General features: G+C 43.7%; 1 protein-coding gene across 4 annotated transcripts in view; it reads left to right on the top strand.

The window, feature by feature from the left end:
* The first annotated feature begins 3434 nt into the window (after positions 1 to 3434).
* AKAP10 (A-kinase anchoring protein 10) overlaps positions 3435 to 17849 on the top strand; it is a 92589-nt gene continuing 78174 nt past the window's right edge. For all 4 annotated transcript variants that reach the window (XM_002748063.5, XM_078373189.1, XM_078373188.1 and 1 more), the window contains exons 1-3: positions 3435 to 3672; positions 11558 to 11605; positions 17521 to 17703. In XM_002748063.5, coding sequence (XP_002748109.3) covers positions 3585 to 3672; positions 11558 to 11605; positions 17521 to 17703 — 319 coding nt within the window. In that variant the 5' untranslated portion in view covers positions 3435 to 3584. The remainder of the gene's footprint in view (positions 3673 to 11557; positions 11606 to 17520; positions 17704 to 17849) is intronic.

Genomic DNA, 17849 nt, shown 5'->3' with positions numbered 1-17849 from the left:
ACCACAGCACTCCAGCCTGAGCAACAGAGTGAGATGAGACTCTGTCTCAAAAAAAAGGCTATGAATGCTTGATGAACTACATTTGTTAGAATATTTGTTGTAGACTACTATTCATTGATTTGTAAACAATGTTAGATTAATTTCATTCACTGGATTTCTGATAATTAACTTACTGATTTTACCACACTGATTTGTTATAATTAATATAATTGATATAAAAAAATTGACGATTCCCTTAAAATTAGGAGCATAATTCAAGAAACTTCTGATAAAAATTTCTTTTTCATTTTTTTCTTGAAAAGGAGTCTTGCTCTCTTCCCCAGGCTGGAGTGCAATGATGTGATCTCGGCTCACTGCAACCTCCGTCTCCTGGGTTCAAGCAATTCTCCTGTCTCAGCCTCGGAGTAGCTGGGATTACAGGAGTGGGCCACCATGCCAGGCTAACTTTTTGTATTTTTAGTACAGATGGATTTCACTATGTTGGCCAGGCTGGGCTCGAACTCCTGACCTGGTGATCTGTCCTCCTCGGCTTCCCCAAGTGCTGGGATAACAGGCGCAAGCCACCGTGCCCGGCCAATTTATTTTATCTTCCATGTAAACTAAAATGACTCTATCAAGTTAATTCAGAAATACAATGCAGGGTATTAGTTTGGCACAGCTGGGTATTCAAGCTAATGTAATATTCTTGTTATTTTTTAATTCTTGTTTTGACTTTACTTATACGTGGATCATCAGATTTCAAAAGATTACATGATGATACTCTTAGCAGCAAGCTTCCCTAATATATAAACACTCTAATGGGTGGTGATTCAGAAGGCACCCGAAGCATCTGTACTGCCAGATGTCATTCATCCCTTTATACTTGCCCAACAGCTATCCCATTCTCGGACACTGGATAAATGGGTGGGTGGAGAGAAAGACAGGAGAAAGTGGTATAAACAAATGGATTTGGAGTCTGATTGACAGTGATTGAAACCCTGTCTCTACCTCTTCCCAGCCTTATGAACCTGCATAAGTTACCCGGAGCCTTAGGCCACATCTGTAAATTGAGGGTTGTGATGGCAGCCATCTCACAGGGTCTCTTTTCGGGGAAGGGAAAGAGTGATGAATTAAGTGAGAGTAATTGTAAAGCACTTAATTCAAGGAGGGCACGTAATAAGTACTTCATAAATATTGACCGCCATTATGACGAGGTGTCTGCAGCTGTTGGGGGGATAAGGCGACTTCAGAATTTCTGGTAGGCGGGGCAAAGGCTGCAATCACACTGGAAGTCGAGATGAGACACTGCTTCTGCACTGACTCTGCTTAGCTGGAGAGAATGAGGAAAGAGGAACTTAGAGTCCTCCTCCCCCAACTCTGTCAGATCTGCTCCCTTGTCAGACACATTGAGGGGATTTCTCGCACTGTTCCCTCCCCTGACTCCCTCCCGCCCCATCCAACTAAACACACAAGAAATAGAAAAGCCCCAGCGAGGGACTGCACGCTAGAAGGAAACGAGAGAAGGGCGCTGCGCTTTCTTGCTTAAGTGTAGACACCCTGTACTTGGGCCCCTGGTAGACAGCCACGTGTTTCATCAGCCTGCAGAGAAACCCCACGGAGACCGCGCCCGGGTCCTCGGCTTCAGCCAATCTCCCATTGGTGGGGGTGGGATGCACGATCCAGGGTTTTGTTGGCTACAGACAGCGGGGTGTGGTCCGCCCAGAACACAGATTGGCTTCCGAGGGCATCTCAGATCCCCGGGTGGGCGACGCGCACAGTCTCCCCGTGCAGGCCCAGTCAAGGCCGGGGGCGGGGGCGGGGGGCGGCGGGGGAAGCGGCCAGACCTCCTCCAAGCGGCACCAGCTCACTCTGGGCGTCCGGAGCCGCTGCCAGTGCTGCTTCTGCCCAGCGCTCCAGACTCCCTCTCCTTACCCGGAGAGAGGCTTGACCTTGAAATCCAGGCTTCACCCCTAGTTAGCGTGTGACCTTGGGCAGCTGACTTTATTTTTTCAGTGCCTAGTTTTACAGGTACCAGGACTGACTCAAGGACTATTACTCATCTGGAGGGTATAGCGCAGTGCTCTGAAACGAAATAGGCAAATCTTTTTTTTTTTTTTTGATAAATCTTCTTCTGTTGCCCAGGCTGGAGTACAGTGGCGCGATCTCGGCTCACTGCAACCTTGGCCTCCGGTGTTCAAGAGATTCTCCTGCCTCAGTCTTCTGAATAGGTGGGATTACAGGCGCGCGCCATGACGCCCAGCTAATTTTTGTAGTCTTCGTAGAGACAGGGTTTTGCCATCTTGGCCAGGCTGGTCTAACTCCTGCCTCAGGTGATCTGCACGCCTCTGCCTCCCAAAGTGCTAGGATTACAGGCGTGAACCACCGCGCCCGGTCAGAAAGGAAGTAGGCAAATCTTTTAACCTCCTCCAATAATACAGTGAAAAGACCATATCATTATTAAAGGAGGCTAAGGGATTTGCCTATTTCGGGTTCTTGGACTGACTGAACAATCTTGGGCAAGTTGCCTCTGATGGGCCTGTTTCCCCATCTGTCACGTGATAAACTTCATTGGTTTAAAAACTCCAGCAAACCTTTATTGAGTTACTATTACCTTCCTGCCCTCCCTAACCCCAACCCCAGGGAGCAGTTAGACTATCACTCAGCTGCTGAGCGCACTCGCGGGGTATAAGGAGCACCAAAGACAGGGAGGCTCGATTCATTTTGCTTTGGGAGTAGAGGGAGGGTCAGAAGATTCCAAGGAAAATGGCATTTGAGCAATAATGATTCACTGGAGCTTGCTTTTAAATACTGGCGAGTTTTTAGGTTGCAGCTCCTTACAAAGCTGAGCATTCGCAGGGATTGTACTCCGCAATAAGTCTGCTTCCCCTTTTCATTCGCGAGGTCACCGTGACCGAGGGAGCTGCTGGTTCCGCATGCAGTAGGTTGTGCCTTTTCCCAATCAGGGTTCTGCGTGGAACCTGCGGGCCGCGGTGGGCTGCTGCAGGGGCTGGCGTACAGGGTGAAAGCTGCTCGTGCCGGCCAGCGCCTGTGAGCAAATCACGAACGGAGGAGCAGAAGGGGTCGAGCCCTAGCGTGGCAGGGTTGGCCCTGCCTTTTAGGAGGGCACACTCTGAAGGGTGCCCAGGGGCCGGACGCCCGGGACCTAAAGCCCGCGCCGTTCCAGCTGCAGGGAGGGCTCTCGCTCGAGGCGGGCTGGTTTTGCAGAGACTGGGTCTGCAGCGCTCCACCAAGAGCCGGCGACCCACACCACGAAGCAGCTGCAGAAACCGTGACTCGCTCCAGGAACCCCGGTGCCCGGGCTAGAGGCGCGGGTCGTACGCGCGTAGCGTCACGTGGGCGATGCGGGCGCACGCCCCTGCACCTGCGGGAGGGGATGGGGGAAAGGGGCGGAGCCGGCGCTTGACCTCCCGTGAAGCCTAGCGCCGGGAAGGACCGGAACTCCGGCGGGCGGCTTCTTGGTAATATGGCGGCTGGAGCTGCCTGGGCATCCCGAGGAGGCTGTGGGGCCAACTCCCGGAAGAAGTGTCTCTTTTCGCGCTAGTGCTGCGGCCCCTCTGGACCCGGAAGTCCGGGCCGGTTGCTGAATGAGGGGAGCCGGGGCCTCCCCGCGCCAGTCCCCCCGCACCCTCCGCCCCGACCCGGGCCCCGCCATGTCCTTCTTCCGGCGGAAAGGTAGCTGAGGGGGCGCCGGCGGGGAGTCAGGCCGGGCATCAGGGGCGGCGGTGGGGCAGGTGGGCCTGCGAGGGCTTCCTTCAGGGCTGCAGCAAGGCCTTCAGCGAGCGTCGGCCTCCGCGCAGACGCCTCCTGAGTGTCTTGCTCTGCTCCGGGACTCTTCTGGGAGGGAGAAGGTGGCCTTCTTGCGCGAGGTCAGAGAATTGTCGCGCCGGTTCACCAGCGATTGCTGAAACCCACAGAAGTTCATGCGTATATGCTTAAGAACAGTTCTTAGGGGGGTTTTAGTTTTTTGTGTTTCTTTCCGCACTGTGGATCAAGATCAAGAAAATCTAGTGCCTTGTTTTGGAAGTCTGAGTTTTCCAAATATTGAGGGTTTTATGTGTAAAAGCAACACGTGAAAAAATAATTTTCTTCAACCAGTGCTGTCTTCCAGTTTCCTCTTTGGGGGGAAGGGTAGTTACTGCGGTTCCTAAAATAAAATTACTTATTGCTAAAGTTCCCCAACAGGAAGACCACTACTTTTGATGACTTCGCAAGTTTACTAACTACTGGAACCGTAACTTTATAAACGAACTACTTATATTTTTGATTTTCAGTTGTATTACCTGCCCCATATTTAGGTAGAAGCAGCTTGATTTGAATTCTGAGTAAGGTTGTTGCACTTAGTTAAAAATACATATTTGAAGTGAGCAAGTGTGGGTCTGTGGACAGTAGTGATTTTTCCTGTCAATTCTTGTTGCTTCAGATGAAATGTACCAGACAGAAATGGGTTTGTTTCGTTTTGAGATGGAGTTTCGCTCTTGTCTCCCAGGCTGGAGTGCAGTGGTGCTATCTTGGGTTCAGTCGATTCTCCTGCCTCAGCCTCCCACGTTGCTGGGATTACAAGCATGCCCCACCATGCCTGGCTAATTTTTGTATTTTTAGTAGAAACGGGATTGCATCATGTTGGTCAGGCTGGTCTTGAACCCCTGATCCTTACCTCAAGTGATCCGCCCGCCTCGTCCTCCCAAAGTGCTAGGAATACAGGTGTGAGCCACCACAGCCAGCCAGAAATGGGTTGTGGAAAAAGCAGTAAACAAAATCAGGAACTTGGATTCATATGACAGCTCTGCTATTAACTGTAATGGGGGACAGACCAGTTAACCTACTCTTCTGTCTTCTGTGAGCTGAGTATTAGATGATTCCCAAAGGCCTGTTGAACTCCGAATGACTTTAAATACCTCTTGAGTATGTACAGGGTTTTGGTAACTGATGCTAGGTGCTGAATAAATGAAAGTGCTGAATGAATGAAGCCGGTAAAATAGGAGGAAGCCTGATTGGTAAGGCAGGGGTATACTTAATAGCTCTCTAGTTTATTGTTACTGAAGTGGTTAACTTTTGTTTTTTTTTTTAAGGAAGGAAAAAGCATTCTAAGAATAACGAGGCAGATTGCATGTTGCACAAGAGACTGTTGTCTGTATTCAACAATATCTTTTGAGTGTCCACAGTCTGCCAGGCGCTATGCTAGGCCCTCACTGTTGGGTAGTGAACAAGACAATGTCCCTGCACCCACGGAGCTTATTGTCTGCTTGGATAAACAGACAATAAAGCAAACAAATCTCTCTTCTCCCTCCTGCTCCATGTAAGTGTGTGTGTATAGGTGTGTATTTACAAATGGAGTAAACTGTTAATGAAAGATTGAAGAGGAGAAACGCATTTTGGTTAAGTGTTAGATAGAGACCTCAGCAGGTGACCTTGAAACTTAGAGCTGAAGGATCAGTAGGACGTAACTAGAGAGGCCAGTGAATAGCATGTTCAAAGGTCAGGTGGCAAGAAAGAGCATGGTGCCCTTCAAGAGGAAAGAAGACTGCTGTGACTGGAGCATAGATGCAGGCAAGTATCAGGTGATTGAGAGCTCTATAGGCCATGGTTAGGTTTTATTCCTGATGCCAAGATGACAAGCGTGGTGGCTCATGCCTGTAATCTCAGTACTTTAGGAGTCCGAGGCAGGAGGATGGCTTGAGCCCTGGAATTAGGACCAGCCTGAGCAACATGAGATCTGTACAAAATGTTAAGAAATTAGCTAGGTATGGTGGTGCACACCTGTGGTCCCAAGCTGCTCAGGAAGCTGAGGTGGAAGGATCACTTGAGCCTTGGAGGTGGAGGCTACAAAGAGCCATGTTTGAGTCACTACACTCCAGCTTGGATGACAAAGTGAGACCCTGTCTCAAAACAAAATACAGAGAGAATATTAATTTAAAGTTTTGAAAGAGGAGTGATCTCAACTTATATCTTAAAAAAGATCATTCTAGGTCAAGGTGGCCCACCGTTGTAATCAAGCACTGTGGGAGGCTGAGACAGGAGGATCACCTGAGGCCAGTTCAAGATCAACCTGCACAGCATAAAGAGACTCCATCTCTACAAAAAGAATAAAAAAAAAAAAAAGCTGGGTGTTGTGAGCTATTCAGGAGGCTGAAGCAGAAAGATCACTTGAGCCCAGGAGTTTGAGGATGCAGTAAGCTATGATCCCACCACTGCAACACAGTGAGACGCTGTCTCAAAAAAAAAAGAAAAAAAAAAAAATCATTGTAGATGCTTTTTGGAGGCTGGATGTGGCAAGAGTAGAAGCTGGGGATGGTCCTATTCGGGATTCGATTCAGGCTTTAAATACAACCAATGCGTTGATGGTTCCCACTTTTAATCTTTACCTTGGATCCTTGCCCTGGAATCCAGACTGGTGGATCCAACTTTAGGTCCACTTTATATCTCTACCTGACTTTATATCTCTACCTACAGTTAACACCTCTAATACAGGGGTATCCAATCTTTTGGTTTCCCTGGGCCACCTTGGAAGCAGAATTTTCTTGGGCCACACATAAAATACACTAACGCCAACAATAGCTGATGAGCTTTTAAAAAAAAAAAAAAAAGGCCAGGCACAGTGGCTCACACCTGTAATCCCAGCACTTTGGGAGGCCAAGGCAGGCGGATCACGAGGTCAAGAGATTGAGACCATCCTGGCCAACATGGTGAAACCCCATCTCTACTAAAAAATACAAAAATTAGCTGGGTGTGGTAGCATGCACCTGTAGTTCCAGCTACTAGGGAGGCTGAGGCAGGAGAATTGCTTGAACCCAGGAGGAGGAGATTGTAGTGAGCCAAGATTTTGCCACTATGCTCCAGCCTGGTGCCTGGCAACAGAGCAAGACTCGGTCTCAAAAAAAAAGTCACAAAAACTTGTAACGTTTCAAGAAAGTTTACAAATTTGTGTTGGGCGCCTTTAAAGCCATCGTGGGCTGTGTGCACAACTTGATCCAATAGATACCTTCAACTTACGATACCTAAAATTTTATGCCAGATTTAGTACTTTTAAACATGTTCACCAGTTTTTCTCATTTCAATAAGTAGCGTTTTTGGATTTTTTCTGAGGCTTTTTTTTTTCTTGGAGAGTTTAGCTTTTACTGCCCAGGCTGGAGTGCAGTGGCGTGATCTCAGCTCACTGCAACCTCTGCCTCCCAGGCCAAGCGATTCTTCTGCCTCCGCCTTCCGAGTAGCTGGGATTACAGGCATGTGCCACCACACCTGGCCAATTTTTTGTACTTTTAATAGAGACAGGGTTTCATCATGTTGGTCAAGCTGGTTTTGAACTCCTGGCCTCAGATGGTCTGCCTGCCTCAGCCTCCCAAAGTTCTGGGATTACAGGCATGAGCCACTGCACCCACCCGCATTTTTGGCTTTTTAATTGCTAAGGCCAAAACTTTAGTACATCCTCGAACCTCTCCTCCTACTCTATATCTGACCCATCCGAAAATCTGTTTAGGTCTACCTCGGACATATCCAAATCCAATCACTTCTCACCATCTGACAATTAACACCCTGGTCTGTCTAGGCAGTCATCTCTGTTAAGATTGAGCGGTTAAGGAAGTCCTCTAAGGAGATGACATTCAAATCTCAGCTTAAATGTCAAGAGGGAGCTGATTTTATAAAGATTGAGGAGACCACATTATTTTGCTGCCGGCTTCCATTTGGTTTCCCTTCCATTCTTGATACTTATGGTATATATTTCAAAACAAATTAACACAAACAGACCCAGGTATATATGCGATATAGAAAGAATTCCTAGTTAGTTGGGAAAGGGTAGACTAATTTATAAATGATGCTGGTTATCCATCGCCTGGCAAAAAATAATTTCCTTCCTCCTCTTTTACATATCAGATCAACAGACTTTTTCTCTTAGGGGCCAAATAGTAAACATTTTAGGCTTTGCGGACCATATGCTTTTTGACACATTCTCCTCTATCCTTGAAGCTATAAACAATACGTAAGCAAATGGGCATGGCTGTGCTACAATAAAACTTTACTTACAGAAGCTGGGAATGGTCCAGTTTAGGCATGGTGGCTGATGCCTATAATCCCAGCACTTTGGGAGGGTGAGGTGGACGGATCACTTGACTTAAGGAGTTTGAGATAAGCTTGGCCAACATGCTGAAACCCTGTCTCTACTAAAAATGCAAAAATTAGCTGGGCCTGGTGGCTGATACGTGCCTGTAATTTCAGCTACTCAGGAGGCTGAGGCAAGAGAATCACTTGAACCTAGGAGGCAGAGGTTGCAGTGAGCAACAGAGACTGCGTCACTGGAGTCACTGGCTGGAGTACAGTGGCACGATTTGGCTCACTGCAACCTCTGCCTTCTGGGTTCAAGCGATTCTCATGTCTTAGCCTCCTGAGTAGCTGAAATTACAGGCATATGCCACCAGGCCTGGCTCATTTTTGCAGTTTTAGTAGAGACTGGGTTTTGCCATATTGGTCAGGCTGGTCTTGATTGAACTCCTGACCTCAGGTGATCTCCCTCCCAAAGTGCTGGGATTACAGGAGTGAGCCAAGGCACCCTGTCCCCGCAAAAAAGCACAAAATTTGTTACCTAGGAATTCAATTTTTAGAGATTTATCCTAAAGAAATTCTTGCTTATATGCATAGGAAGACGTGTACTAGAGTGTTCATTGGTTGAATGTGTAACCGAAAATTAGGAAATACAGTAAATGTTCATTAACAAGGAAATGGGTAAATGTATATTTGTAAAGACATTAAGTAGCTAAAATGAATAAACTGGAGTTGCATGAATGAACTAGAACTGCATCAGTAGAGTATTTTATGAATACAGGTCAGATATGTATAGAGTGCCATTGGTGTAAAAAAAAAAATTTTTTTTTTTTTTTTTTTTTTTTTTTGAGACAGTCTCACTCTTGCCCAGGCTGTAGTGCAGTGGCACAATCTTGGCTCACCGCAGTTTCTAGGTCCTGGGTTAAAGCAATTCTCTTGCCTCAGCCTCCCGAGTAGCTGGGATTACAGGAATGTGCCACCATGTGTGGCTCGTTTTTGTATTTTTAGTGGGCACGGGGTTTCACCATTGTTGGTCAGGCTGGTCTTGAACTGCTGACCTCAAGTGATCCACCCAACTTGGCCTCCCAAAGTGGTAGTGTTACAGGTGTGAGCCACCATGCTTGGCCATTTGTGTAATTTTTAAAGATGTACAGAATAATACCATTTAAAAATATATGTAATGTTTGGCTGGGTGTGGTGGCTCACACCTGTAATCCCAGCACTTTGGGAGGCTGAGGTAGGAGGATCACTTGAGCCCAGCAGTACAAGACTAGCCTAGGCAAGATAGCAAGACCCCATCTCAACAACAGAAAGCATAATTAGGCATGGTGGCATGAGAGAATCAATTGAGCCCAGGAGTTCAAGTATTATCAGGCCACTGCACTTTAGCCTGGGCAACAGAGCAAGACCCTGTCTCAAAAAAATAAAAATTAAAGAAGATTATATTTGTATGTGGTAATAGTCAGAAAACTACATGGAAGGAAAGCATCTAATTTATTATTTTTTTGAGACAGTCTCAGTCTGTCGCCCAGGCTGGGGTACATTGGTATGATCTTGACTCACTGCAACCTCTGCCTCCTGGGTTCAATTAATTCTCTTGCCTCAGCCTCCTAAGTAGCTGGGATTACAGGCGTGTACCACGCCACCCAGCTAATTTTTTGTATTTTTAGTAGAGACAGGGTTTCACTATGTAGGCCAGGCTGGTCTCCAACTCCTGACCTCAAGTGATCCTCCCACCTTTGCCTCCCAAAGTCCTGGGATTACAGGCATGAGGCACTTTGCCCAGCCAGAAAATACCTAATTTAGTATAGTATTTGTATCTGGGAAATGAGGGGTCAAGTGGTGATTCATAGAACTTTGAGCTCTATGTATAATACTTAGGGGGACAAAAGGAAAAACAGCAAAATGTTGATATTTGATTGTTGGGTGGTATATACTTTTATGTTAGTATAACATAGGAGATCTGATTGATAGTAGGAGAATGTTTTTAGGGTGGTAAAAGTGGAACTGTGGTGTTGTATTTTGACAGTAGAATCAGTTGGTCATAGTTTGCATGTGGAAGGTAATAAACAGACCATATGAAGGATGACTTCCAGAATTTTGGTCTGGGTAGTGGGTGGATGACAGTGTCATTCGTGAGAGAAGATGAAGACTGAGTAGGAACAGGTTTGGGAAAAGATGACATGTTCCATTTTAGACAAGTGGAATTATGGAAGATGGCAGGTATGGGTCAGCTATATGAATTTGAGATAAAAGATTTAGGATAGAGATAGAAATTTAGGACTAACAGCATATCTCTGGTATTGTAAGCCTTAAGAATGGGTAGATCAGCCAGTAAATACATGTGTATATGCAGAAGAGAGGAGTCGAGGAAGCCAAGACAAGTTAATGTTTCAAGTGAGAGATTTAGTCCATGCTGAGAGGACTGCAAACACCAGTAACCTACAACATTTTTAAACATTGTCTTCCCGACAGCTGTGATCAGTACCTGCAGTGATCTTATTTATTTTCACATTGTCCACACACTTAAATGTAAATTGCTTTTCTGAAGGCAAAAGCACTGCCTTTTCTGAGCTGGGAGCCTGGCTGGCACATACCAAGTACTCAACTGTTGATGGATTGACTTCACCCAGATACCCTGAGGGCAAGTTATTTCCTGCTACTGGCCTCTCACCTTTTAATGTTTAAGAGCACAAATAGAGAGATGGGCACATTTTGGCATTTCTTATTTTGATAACCTTTTCATGGTAAGATTTTTTAAAGTTTAATGTTGAAAAAAATCACAAGAAAAGGTTAAAAATAGTCTTATGTCAGAGCCTGTAATAGAATTCACACTTGGCTTAAGCTGCTGGGCAGCTTCCTTTCTTGGATGTCATATTAGCTTATCTACAGCAGAGTTTTTCCTGTTTTGTGTAATAAAGGAGCAATTATATGATTATTTTATAGACAAATTGTTATACTTTGAGTGTTAGAAGTTTAGAATGTTTGTACTTGATGGTATGGGAAGAATAAGATGTGATACACAACCAAAGAACTTTCTTCACTATGCTTCTAGTAGCCAGTACTGTGGAAGATAATGTTGGTTAACATTTGTCCTAAATTTACTGTGCTAGTTACTCTTAGTCCCTTACAGGTAATTTTTTTTTTTAAATCAACAACCCTCCAAGGTCATTTTTATTGTTGACCTAATTTTATAAATCAAGGAAATTAAGAGCCAGAGAAGTAAAGTAACTTGTCAAGATCACATGGCTTATAAGTGGTAGAGCCAAAATTTGGCCCCAGGTGTTGTGACTACATTGTCTCTCCATAAGCAGGTTCAGCTCTTTTGACTGGATGCTGTTCCACGGTCACTTCGTTAGAGAAGACTTTGCTGACAGCTGCCCTCCTGTGCCCTCCTCCAAGGCTGTCCATTGTTCTAGAACTTTGAATACTCATCTTAGGATAAAGCTGGTCTAATTTTTACAGTGTTATAGAAGGGATCTCTGACTGCAAAAGTTGGTCACAGTGATCTTTTTTATTCCAGTGAAAGGCAAAGAACAAGAGAAGACCTCAGATGTCAAGTCTATTAAAGGTAAGTTCTGCCACCGGCAATCCACTGATTTCAAAAGTGATGTGCTTTGCGTTTGTGGGCTCTTTAACCCTGTGATCTTCTCTTTTTTGGCATTAATCATTTCTGCCTTATTTTATAATTATGATTTTGATTTATTTCCCTCTTTAACCTGTATCTGCTTTAGCACCTAGCATATAAAAAGTAAGCTTTTACTTTACTTTCATTTTTTTTTTTTTTGAAATGGAGTCTCGCTCTTATCACCCAGGCTGGAGTGCAGTGGCATCATCTTGACTCATTGCAACCTCCACCTCCCTGATTCTGGCAATTGTCCTGCTTCAGCCTCCTGAGCAGCTGGGATTACAGGTGCCTGCCACCACGCCCAGCTAATTTTTGTATTTTTGGTAGAGACGGGGTTCACCAGGCCAGTGTTGAACTCCTGATCTCAAGTGATCCACCCATCTCAGCCTCCCAAAAGTACTGGGATTACAGGCGTGAGCCACCAAGCCTAGCCATAAGTAGCTTTATTTATTTATTTATTTATTTTTGGGACAGAGTCTTACTCTATTGCCCAGGCTGGAGTGCAGTGGCATGATCTCTGGCTCACCGCAACCTCTGCCTCTTGGGTTCAAGCATTCTCTTGCCTCAGCCTCCCAAGTAGCTGGGACTGCAGGCATGTGCCACCACACCCAGCTACTTTTTTTTTTTTTTTTTGGTTGTGTTGGGGTTTCACCATGTTAGCCAGGATGGTCTCAATCTCCTGACCTCGTGATCCACCTGCCTCGGACTCCCAAAGTGCTGGAATTACAGGCGTGAGCCACCAGGCCCGGCCATAAGTTGAGCCTTGTGTGTGTTGGCTGGATCCTAGTGACTTCTTATTAATCACACCTTTAGTTATTCCCTAAAAGTGATTAGTTGACTTTGTTTAGTAAGACAAAAAAATGAAGATTACTCTTAACTGAGCAGTTTGTTAACTACAGGAAAGCACTGACACTTACAAGGCTTAGTTTTCTGTCATTTATACAGAAGTATGGTTGATTAGTTTTTGCTTTTTTATTTGAATGAATGACCTTAATTTAAAATATATTCACTTTGTTTATTTTTTGTTGGAATCAAGACATTATCCTCGTTTATAGATTAGAGCATACTTTATAAAGATGCTGTATTATTGACTGATTTTATTATGTCCAGTGTAAAGAGATTGAAATGGGAAAATTATAATAGAAATTGTTTCCATAGTCATTACATATTAATTTCATTTATTTGTTTACATAAAATGTGTAGACTGCTACTTATTTAGATTTTTCTTTCAAATGTTTTTATGTGGTCTTGCTCAAATTGAGTATTCTATATGCTCAATTTGCTGGAGAAAGAGACTAATTATAGCTTAGGAAAGTGGTAAAATTAGGGAAAAAAATAGGGTAACTTATAGCCTAGTTTACTTTTTCCTTATCATTTAAAGCCAGTTGGATTCCACATTAGTTCAAATTCCTTCTTTGAGCAAAATTTGATTGGCATTGATAAGGCTTAAAGCCCTTCTCAAGCCGATTCTTTTTTTGTTGAATGGCAGGATTGGCCTAGCGAATTTCTTTCCTTTTTTTTTTTGAGGTGGAGCTTCGCTCTTGTTACCGAGGCTGGAGTGCAGTGACGCAATCTCGGCTCACCACAACCTCCCCCTCCCAGGTTCAAGCGATTTCTCCTATCTCAGCCTCCCAAGTAGCTGGGATTGCAGGTGCACACCACCACGCCTAGCTAATTTTGTATTTTTGGTAGAGACAGGGTTTCTCCGTGTTGGTCAGGCTGGTCTCGAACTCCTGACCTCAGGTGATTCAGCCTCGTCAGCCTCCCAAAGTGCTGGGATTACAGGCATGAACCACCGTGCCCAGCTGGCCTAGCTAATTTCTAAATCTCTACCAGGCTAAAAAATTCTATGCTTACATTCTAATTATGACAGTACATAATCTTGCTTAACATTCACTGACTTAACCTTAGTATAATACAGAAGCAGTACAAGAAACAGCCCTCAAGATGTTTGCATTCTGGTTAGAAAGACAAATTTATGGCCACGCTCTGTGTGGCTTACGCCTGTAATCCGAGCACTTTGAGAGGCCTGGACAGCACATCACCTGAGGGCAGAAGTTCAAGACCAGCCTGGCCAACATGATGAAAACCTGTCTCTACTAAAAATACAAAAAAATTAGCCTGGTATAATGGTGGGTGCCTGTAATCCCAGCTACTTGGGAGGCTGAGGCGTGAGAATTGCTTGAGCCCAGGAGACGGAGTTTGCAGTGAGCTGAGATTGCACTACTACACTCCAGCCTGGGTCACAGAGTGAGTCTCCATCTCAAAGAGAAAAAAAAAAAGACAAAACTTATACACAGAACAGTGGCGAATAAACCAAAATAATACTAGCTGCCATTTATAGAACACCTGTTCTGGGCGTTAGACAAAAACTGACTATAACAGTGAACAAGAAAGACTTAGGGCCGGCCCTCATTGGACTTACAGATTAGTGAGGAAGAAGGAACATTAGTCAAAATAATTCCACAGATAGCTTGGGCCAGATTGGTAGTTACGGAAATAAAGAGATCTGAATGGACTTGAAAAAACATCAGGAGGCAAAATGGATAGAAGTTTGTTATTGATTAAATATGAGGTATAAGAGAGAGGGATATTTGAGGTTGATTCCTACCTTCTGGCTTGCCTAACAGAACCATGCCAGGAAATTATATGTTCGGTTTTGGAATGTTGGGTGGTTTGAGTCATTTATTTACTTATGTTATTTTATATGCACAGTAATTTTGGGGTCTGAGTTTTAAACCAAAGGTTAGGGAGTGATTTTTTTAGAGGCTAGCAAACCTAGGTTGAAATTCTGCCTGTTGAAATGGCTCTTTACTAGCTCATTAACCTAAGGCAAAGTATTCAACTTGTTTTCATTTTTGTCTTCATCTCTAAAAAGGAAAATTTGGTCTTACAAAATTGTCCCGAGAGATAGATGAAATAATATCCCCCAAAAAAGGTACATAGAGAAACTAGTATAGTTAGCCCTCCATTGGTAGCTGTCATTATCTAGTTTTAACATACTCAGCCTTCAGTATGTTGAATTAGTCAAATTAAGTGAGGCATTGCAAGGAGTTCAGAGGAATTTGAGATCAGCAAATGATTTCTGATAAGTTTAGGGAAGACTTCATGGAAATGACACTTAACCTTGCATAAAGTTGAAGAATAAGAAAGATCTGAATGAGAGAGTCTTTCTGTTTTCTTCCTACCAGCCCAGCTTCTTATTTGAGGATATATTGGGCAGAGGGGCTTTCAGACAAGTAAAGGGAGATTTTTACAGAAAGACTGAGATGAAGTTATAGAGAGCTGTAAAGACCAGAAAAAAGAATTGAGACAGAGGAAGCAGGAAGCCACTTCCTGTAGGTTTTTGGGCAAGATAGTGATGCTCTAAGTATGGGGTTTATGAAAGGTTAGTCAGGAAGAGATTTGCAGGATGGATACCCCAGAAGGTTTTTTGTTATAATGCAGAAAGACTTGCACTGAGGGCATGGTGTTAAAAATAAACAGGTAAGTAAATGTTTAAACATCTTGAAGGGAAAGTCAACAAATCTTGGCAAATAAACAGATACAATAAAAAAGAATGGGACCACGATTGTGAGTTTTGGAGACTGGTGGATTGAACAGACAGGGAAATGGAGAAGGAGAAACAGATGATGATGTTTTAGGTTGATATTTAAGACAGATTGTGCTTGAGATAGTAAGGTTACCATTGGTGGGAATGTCTAGTAGTGAGTAATCAGTGATATGAGATACAAGATCAAAGCTCAGGTCAAAGACAAGTTACACATACAGGTCAGGGACGTTTCATCTGCTCCACAGAGGTGTGCCCCGGGAGCTATTGCGGAGTCCACGTGGAGGGAATGAGTAAGACCGTTTCCTTGAATTTGCCAGAATAACTTGTTTGTTTTTTTTCCCTCTGAGACGGAGTCTCTCTCTTGCCCAGGCTGAAGGGCAGTGGCACAATCTCAGCTCACTGCAACCTCTTCCTCCTGGGTTCAAGTGATTCTCCTGCCTCAGCCTCCCAAGTAGCTAGGATTACTGGTGACCGCCACCACGCCCAGCTAATTTTTGGTATTTCTAGTAGAGATGGGGTTTCACCATGTTGGCCAGGCCAGTCTCGAACTATGGACCTCTTGATCTGCCCTCCTCAGCCTCCCAAAGTGCTGGGATTACAGGGATGAGCCACCACACCTGGCCCCTTGTTAAGTTTATTTTGGGAGGGGAAGCAAAGGAAGTTACAGCTTAAAAAAAGTTTGATAACTATTGCTCTAGTAGTAATTAAAGATTTGAGAGTAAATATGCTTTCCAGCAGAAAGAATAAAAGAAGAATAAATAGCCTCAAGAAGAAGAAGAGTAAAGGAAGTAAGCCATATCTAACACAGTGTATTGATAAATGGGGACAAAAAGAATCGAGGAATGAGCAGATAGAAGAGGAAATTAGGAGTGTAGTACTATGGAGAGCAAGGAAGATAGACTGTCAGGAAGGAGTGGTAAAAATAAGTTACTAGTTCTAACAGATGTTAAGAGGGAGCGGGGAAAATCTTGTACAAATGAGTTAATAGCATTTTACATTATATACATCTAATTAAGAAACAATGTGAGAGTCTCACCATTCCTGTAGACTCTTACTTGTCTGAACACAAAAACTAGCTTTTGTTTATAAAAAAGCTACAAGTTATTTTGCTCTTTCCAATTTCTTATGAAAATAAAAATAAAACTTCCTTTAAAATTGAAAAAATAAAGACAGTTACTCTTCCTTTTGTAATTCCTACAGCTATTATTGAATGACTGAAATTATCTTTGTTCTGAAGTCAAAAGAGTGATATTAATATTTCTTCAGACTACTAAAAATATATTTTATGAACTTGGAGTGTGTTTTATCTTTTTTTTTTTCACATAGAGTTTCACTCTTGTTGCTCAGGCTGCAGTGCAATGGCACAATCAGCTCACTGCAACCTCCGCCTCCTGGGATCAAGTGATTCTCCTGCCTCAGCCTCCAAGTAGCTGGGGATTACAGGCACCTGCCACCATGCCCGGCTAATTTTTTGTATATTTAGTAAAGACAGGGCTTCACCATGTTGGTCAGGCTAGTCTCAAACTCCTGACCTCAGGTGATCCACCTACCTCGGCCTCCCAAAGTGCTGTGATTACAGGCATGAGCCACCACTCCTGGCCTGAAGAATATTTTTATAGGTTCTCCCGCCCCAAGCATTTATTCTACAATTTTAGTTTCGTTCCTAAAGCCAGCAAGGTTTAAGGAATTAAAAAGAGTCCATATTTTAGAATGCTTTCTGGCTTTGTTAGTTGTATCCACAGTAGAAGTTTTCAGAGAAAGATCTCCCTCTTTTAACTTAAATTTTTGGCACAGTATTGTGAGAATTATTAATAATATTAGTGTTTTCTGGCCAGGTGTGGTAGCTCACACCTGTAATACTAACACTTTGGGAGGCTGAAATGAGCTGATCACTTGAGGTGAGGAGTTCGAAACCAGCCTGGCCAACATGGTGAAATGGTGTCTCTACTAAAAATACAAAAATTAGCAGAGTATGGTGGTGGATGCTTGTAATCCCAGCTACCCGGGAAGCTGAGGCAGGAGAATCACTTGAACCTGGGAGGCGGAGGTTGCAGTGAGCCAAGATCATGCCACTGTACTGCAGCCGGGTGACAGAACAATACTCTGTCTGAAACAAAAAAAAAATAAAGTTTTCTTTCTAATTTTGTGCCACTTGATTGAGTTAATTTTAAGTATTTTTTGCTGAGTATGCTGACTTAAGAGAAGTATTACAAAATTTAATTTTTTAAGTTCTCTAAAAGCCCTCTAATGAGGGTTTTAGACTATCAAATTGTTTAATTCTTAACAATTTTTTGAAAAATTATAGCTTCAATAGCCGTACATTCCCCACAAAAAAGCACTAAAAATCACGCCTTGCTGGAGGCTGCAGGACCAAGTCATGTTGCAATCAATGCCATTTCTGCCAACATGGACTCCTTTTCAAGTAGCAGGACAGCCACACTTAAGAAGCAGCCAAGCCACATGGAGGCCGCTCATTTTGGTGACCTGGGTAAGTAACTATCATTTTTGTTAATTTCTAATAGAAGCATTTGAGTACAATATACAAAACTCCTGTCATAGGATACAGAACTATATAATTGGAAGGTGCTTTGGAAAAAATATATTAAAAATAACAGCTGTAAGTATAATGGGTAG

The sequence above is a fragment of the Callithrix jacchus genome, chromosome 5, assembly GCF_049354715.1.
Source record: "Callithrix jacchus isolate 240 chromosome 5, calJac240_pri, whole genome shotgun sequence".
NCBI lineage: Eukaryota > Metazoa > Chordata > Mammalia > Primates > Cebidae > Callithrix > Callithrix jacchus.
Note: the sequence above shows the minus strand (reverse complement) of the source record. Positions and strands in the feature narration are given on the sequence as shown.